Below are 6835 nucleotides of genomic sequence, written 5' to 3'. Positions count from 1 at the left end.
TATGAGAAAGCAAAAAGAAAATCAAATAATCTTAATACTCTACTATGGCAAACAAATAGTATGTTGTAAGTAAATATAAGGATGTACTCAGATATGAAATTTAGGTAGCTGGCTGCTGTGTAGTGGGCTGGAGAGAGTGGATCATAAACAAAATTATTAAGAAAGCTATAATAATCCAGGCAAACTCTATGTAGCACAGCAACACAGGCTGAACTGGAGTGTTGCTCAATACAGGTTGAAATGCAGTGCAGAATGGAGACTTTCTGTGCCTAGAACTGTGAGCTTCGGAAAATCTCCTAAGCCATAGCTTAGGAGATAACACGCTTTAATCATCTTTCACCTTCACCTTAATAATTTAGGGGATTCTAAGAAATCATTTGACTCTTCTAGGTACCATTTTATAGATAAAACTGAGGCTCAGAGAGCAAGGCCATCATTGCATTATTAACAGGGGGCACTATTCACACTGTGGTTTATGAAAATGACACCTTCTGGAACACCACAAAAATAAATGATGGCTCCCAAAGTCGTGCACGACAGCAGCCCTGTCAGAAAGGTTACAACATAATGGTAGATAGCAGAATTGATCTCTATCTAAAAACTTGGGCTTTTCCCACCAAACCATACTATCTCTTACAACGGTATCTTATTTATGGGTATATAGCATACCTAGGGTTAAACACTGAATTAAACAAAGAAACAAATCAAACACATCCCTGATACAAGTTTTTCATAAGAACTTCATAGACTTATTAAAGTGAATTTAATGGAATCCTGTAAGCACTAGCTACTTAATAACAAATTACGGTGCTTGATATATTCTTAAACCATTACTTAATAGGAAAAATAAGGGTGAAACAGATATAAGAGCCCAACCATTTACTTTGGACTTGTCCAAAACAGATGAGGAGCTTTACAAAAAACAAACAAACAAAAAAACCTCAAAGGACTAATACAAAAATTAAGATCATAAATCAATTTTCTGCAGACATTTCTTGAATTATCCCGAAATTTTAAGGTCAATTTCTCCCACAAAATGCTATTATCGTTATCTTGGCAAAAAATACCTAACCTTAGTAAGAAGCACATATTTAACTAGTTCTTTAAATATAAAAAAACTATTTAATTCATATTTATGCCAAGAACACTATTTACAAAAGTTTCATCCAAACTCTTACCCTGTGTCTATCCACACTGGAGGGAGGAACATGTCTTTGTGGAGAGGATTTCTTTGAGACTCTAAACATGCTTTATTCAGGAAAGGGGAAGATACAAAAATATAGAACAAAAAAGAGTATTGGCTCATTGTACACAAGAGAGGCCAGCCATTAAGAATTGTTATCAATACAATAAAAAGGAATACTGGCCAGAGATCCTCTAGATGAGCAGCTAAAATGTGATCAAAAGGAGAAAGAGGAAGAAGCAAATACACAAACGTTTTATGGGTATTAATAAAAATAAAGCCATCTCTGAACAAACGATAAAATCCCTTCCTTGAAAAATTTCAAATGAGATCCACAGAAATGCAGAAGCAGAAGAAACTTTAGATTTAGAAACATCTCATTTGGGCTGGGCGCAGTGGCTCACGCCTGTAATCCTAGCACTTTGGGAGGCTGAGGCAAATGGATCACCTGAGGTCAGGAGTTCAAGACCAGCCTGGGGCAACATGGTAAAACCCCATTTTTACTTAAAAAAAAAAAAAAAAAAAAAAAAAAAAATCCCAGCTACTCTGGAGGCTGAGAATCACTTGAATCTGGGAGGTGGAGGTTGCAGTCAGCCAAGACTGCAACACTGCTTTCCAGCCTGGGCAACAAGAGCAAATCCTTGTCTGAAAAAAAAAAAAAAGAAACATCTTATTTTGACTGATAAATTTCAGAGTAGTTAGAAGGCCTGTCCAAGGTCACATAATTAATGCCAGAATTTTGACTAGGACACAAGTCTCCTGGCTTCCAAGTGTGTGTTTTCTTTCATGTGCTATACTGCCTATTATTTATCTGTCCCTAACAACTAGAAGTGGTCCCCCTAACTCTGCCTCCACAATGTCCTCCTTTGGGACAATTAGAGAAAGAATTCTGGACTGTATAGATCATGTAGAGCTACTGATCTAATACTGGATGAGGCATTATTTCAAACAATTACTGCACTAACATTCATTTACAGGTGGAGAGTGGAGGAATAATATAAAAGGAAATTCTGTACACAACATCAAGAAAAGCACAAGAGGAAATAGTCTCCTCTTTTGTACTGTTATTTTATTTTGTTTAGTCCATATATTATATAAAACATAACAGGAAAAATGAACAAATTTATAAAATAAATTGAGGTGTTTGGATGAAAAAAAATACAAGAGCTTTGCCTTCATGTCTATAGATCTCTTAATATATTGTTGGTCTTGCACCTTAGATATCAAATAAAGATATCCAGCTTGACACAAAAGTTGGCAGCTGCAAGGTTAAGCTGTATTAGTTTGATGATGGGCCAGGAAATGATATATTTTCTAAACTTTATCCTTAAATATTGGCTGTAACAAATGCTGATATAGCAAAACGTAAGCTTCTATTAGACAGCAAGAGTGAAACTTGAGTGAATGAATGCAACTTACCTCCAAGTCCTCTTAAAGGAGGTAAAAAAATAAATACTGTGTTTTACCAGTGCTCCCCCCAAAGCATTATTCTAAGCATGCAGGAGGGTATAGTGAGCAGCTACAATAGTAAGATCCAACCCAGAGGTAGGTTCAAGGCCAAGAGTAGGAGAGTGGTTGAGGAAATCCTCCTAGGGCCAGTACCATTTCATAGAATGCCCATTTGTGCTGGGGGATGAGTCTATGGCCTATTTTCTTCTGATTCAAAAGGACATTCCCAATTTCAACCTTGCTGAAAAAGAGGCATTTTTGTACCTGCTATTAAGAACAGCTAGGATACAGGATGAGGCTGGCATAAAATTATTTAGCAAGCACATGCTAGCTATTCCAGTTTGAAATCTACCGAACTGTAAAATTGGGGGGAAATAAAAAGTTGAAGATGAAGTTGTTGTTCCTCAAGATGAGGGAACAAAATCTTACAAAAGGAGGGATTAGGCACTCGCTTAACTCTATATGGAGAACATCCTTCTCAAGCTAGGTGGAAGATGAGGAAGAATATTACCAAAAGCTGACCAGGCCATTTGGAGACCAAAAGGAGAGGGAAAAAGGCATTTAGGAAGCAAGCTAGTAAAAGAAGTTCTTCTGGGTCTGACTAGGTAAGTGAATCTAAGGTAACCATACCAAAGATACGTTACCCATTACTCCAGCATGAAGCCAGTGGCAAAATACCTCCAAGACATTTTAAACCCAGAGAAGTATATGAAAAATATGATAGTTAACCAAGCAAATTAAAATCAAACCACTAATGGTAAAAATCTCTTCAGATCTGAAATCCAAGACACTCAATTTCCATTAATTCTGTGCCTTATGGGGGAAAAGAAAAGTAACAAATGTAAAGATTTTTTTTTTTATTTCTACTGGGGAGGGAGGAGGATAAATAGAAATGTTTTCCAATTTGCTCTCCACTGTATACACACATACCCACACACATACATAAACATACATACACCAAAAATACCCCAAACAAAAAACAAAAAAACCAGGAATCAAAAAAACAAAACACCCTCAAACTGCACCAATACTTCATATTTTGACCAAAAAAATATCCTGGGAGGAAGTGCAAAATGCAAAATCAAATGACCGAAAAATGCTGAACAAACAGCATTATTAATATACAAAATATTTATATTACTGAACTAGTAACAGGTGATGTTCTCTGTGTCTGTAAAACTTTGGAACCACATAGCTGATTTGTTAAATCTAGTCCATGCCAGCTTCCAAAAACCAAACTTTTAGTTAGCTTCATTCTTTGATGCCTCATCAAAATTTTCTACAAGATCTGAAAAAGAAAAACAAAGCATATGAATCAAAGAATACAAAAAAGGAGAAAGAGGTAAATGGAACACCTAACTTCTAACCCTAATAAAAATAAAATTAGTACAACTAGAATTAGCCTGAAAACGTAAGGAGGCAGAAATGAACTGGTGGCATGTTACTAACAATGATTTAATTATCTGCTTAGGACAGTAATCCTAAGGAAATGTTCATCTTTTTTTTGTCTATGCAAACTACTGAGGTGAATTCATATGTCAATTATAATTCACACAGAAATGTTATAACAATAGCTATGCAGATTTATAATCACAGTGATTTCAATTTAATAAATCCAGGCAGCAGAGCTTTGTGTGACAATTTCTGATTCTAAGGTGGGGGCTTGCATTGTTTTACATTGGATCCTATCCATATTATTGTGAATCAACTTAAATTCATGAACTTACAATCAACACAAACCTAAAAGTCATTTATGCAGTGACTGAAAGGAGATAAACAGGATGCTTAAAATCTTAAGTCTAAGGAAATGTCACTTACCTGGAACATCATCATCCTCCTCATCAATGTCTTCTGGTTTTGGTGCTTTACTGTCCAAGACTACAAAAAGTTTATTTTAGTATCAGTCATTGAGAACAAAGACCTTAAAGAAAACTTATGTTTATCCCTTTTTTCCTGTATAAATCACATCCAGTTGCTCAGAAAAAGCTAAATATTGTCAATCTAAAATGCCATTCATAGTTTTTTGCTTGAGTAACATTAAAAATAAATAAAACTTTAATTTAGATATATACTGATACACAGCTGGCAATTTCAATGTGTGGCAAAGATGAAATTTATTTTATTTTTTGAGACAGGGTCTCACTCTGTTGACCAGGCTGGAGTTTAGTGGTGCGATCTCGGCTCACTACAGCCTCCACCTCCAAGTTCAAGCAATTCTCCCTGCCTCCCAAGTAGCTAAGATTACAGACAAATGCCACCACACCCAACTAATTTTTGTATTTTTAGTAGAGACGGGGTTTCACCATGTTGGCCAGGCTGGTCTCGAACTCCTGACCTTAAGGGATCCACCTGCCTTGGCCTCCCAAAGTGCTGGGATTACAGAGGTGAGCCACCACACCCGGCCTACAAAGATAAAATTTATATGCAAAGTGGAATAACTGATCACTGAGTAAAAAGACTTTACAGTGGCCATATTCTCCAAATAAAAAAATTAATATTAATATTTTTTTCAGCCAGGCATGGTGGTTCATGCCTGTAATCCACTGCACTCCAGCCTGGGCAACAGAGTGAGATTCTGTCTCAAAAAAAAAAAAAAAAAAAAAAAAAAAAAAAGCCAGGTGCGGTGGCTCACGCCTATAATCCCAGCACTTTGGGAGGCTGAGGCAGGTGGATCACGAGGTCAGGAGTTCAAGACTAGCCTGGCCAAGATGATGAAACCCTGTCTCTACTAAAAATACAAAAATTAGCCGGGCGTGATGGCGGGCGCCTATAATCCCAGCTAACTTGGGAGGCTGAGGCAGAGAATTGCTTGAACCCGGGAGGCGGACGTTGCAGTGAGCCAAGATCACGCCACTGCACTCCAGCCTGGGTGAGACAGCAAGACTCTGTCTCAAAAAAAATCAATCAATCAATCAATCAATCAATTGTTTTTCATTTCTTTTGATGTAAGAAAATATCTAGCTAAGTAGTATAGGCACTGCAATACTAGACTTTTTCATTTTTAGGGGCAACATGACACATTTGAAACCAGGACTATCTTGGAAATTCAGAACTTATGGTTGCCATATTTATAGGGCAATCAATAATATTTAACAAAAACATAGATGTCTGACAACATTATTTTCTTTTTTCTTTTTTTTTTTTTAAAGAGACAGGGTCTCCCTCTGTCACCCAGGTTGAAGTACAGTGGCATTCCATAGCTCACTGCAGCCTTGAAGTCCTGGGCTCCAGTGATCCTCCTGCGTCAGCCTCCTGAGTAGCTATGACTATAGGCACGCTCCACCACACCTGGCTAATTTTTGTATTTTTTGTACATACAGGGTCTCACCATGTTGCCCAGGCTGGTCTTGAGCTCCTGGCCTCGAGCAATACTCCTTCCTCAGCATCACAAAGTGCTGGGATTACAGGAGTGGGCCACTGTGCCCAGCCATACAACAGATTTTCTGATTGTCATTAATTAGCAGTGAATATTAAATTAACTATTTAAAATGATGGGCCAGGCATCGTAGTTCACGCCTGTAATCCTAGCACATTGGGAGGCCAAGGTAGGTGGATCACTTGAGGCCAGGAGTTCAAGACAAGCCTGGCCACCATGGCGAAACCCTGTCTCTACTAAAAATGCAAAAATTAACCGGGTGCAGTGGTGCATACCACCTGTAGTCCCTGCTACTTGGGAGGCTGAGGCACGAAAACTGCTTGAATCCACGAGGTGGAGGTTGTAGTGACCTGAGATTGCACCACTGCACTTTAGCCGGGGAGACAGAGCGAGACTTTGTCTCAAAAATAAATAAAATAAAATAAAATTATGGCCTGCAGGTCCTGGCACTATCCTTTTAGGTAATTACCTCTCAAGTTACTATATTACTACCAAAATGTTTCTGAATATTCTTTTTTTTTTTTTTTGTGAGACAGAATTTCACTCTTGTTGCCAAGGCTAGAGTGCAATGGCCCAGTGTCGGCCCCTGCAACCTCTGCCTGCCGGGTTCAAGTGATTCTCCAGGCTCAGCCTCCCGAGTAACTGGGATTATAGGTGCCCACTGCCACGCCTGGCTAATTTTTGTATTTTTAGTACAGACGAGGTATCACCATGTCGGTCAGGCTGGTCTCGAACTCCTGACCTCAGGGAATCCACCCGTCTCGGCCTCCCAAAGTGCTGAGATTACAGGCGTGAGCCACCACGCCCAGCCATGTTTCTGAATATTC

The 6835-nt window shown here is 38.4% G+C and overlaps 1 protein-coding gene across 3 annotated transcripts in view; it reads right to left on the bottom strand.

Moving 5' to 3' along the window:
- Positions 1–864: 864 nt before the first annotated feature.
- BTF3L4 (basic transcription factor 3 like 4) overlaps positions 865–6835 on the bottom strand; it is a 32921-nt gene continuing 26950 nt past the window's right edge. For all 3 annotated transcript variants that reach the window (XM_050803773.1, XM_050803782.1, XM_050803792.1), the window contains 2 exons: positions 4451–4510; positions 865–3920 (listed from right to left, as the gene is read on the bottom strand). In XM_050803773.1, the coding sequence (XP_050659730.1) occupies positions 3874–3920; positions 4451–4510 (107 nt within the window). In that variant the 3' untranslated portion in view covers positions 865–3873. The remainder of the gene's footprint in view (positions 3921–4450; positions 4511–6835) is intronic.

Source organism: Macaca thibetana, chromosome 1 (genome assembly GCF_024542745.1).
Source record: "Macaca thibetana thibetana isolate TM-01 chromosome 1, ASM2454274v1, whole genome shotgun sequence".
NCBI lineage: Eukaryota > Metazoa > Chordata > Mammalia > Primates > Cercopithecidae > Macaca > Macaca thibetana.
The sequence above is the reverse complement of the archived record's forward strand: the minus strand, read 5'-3'. Positions and strand labels throughout refer to the sequence as shown.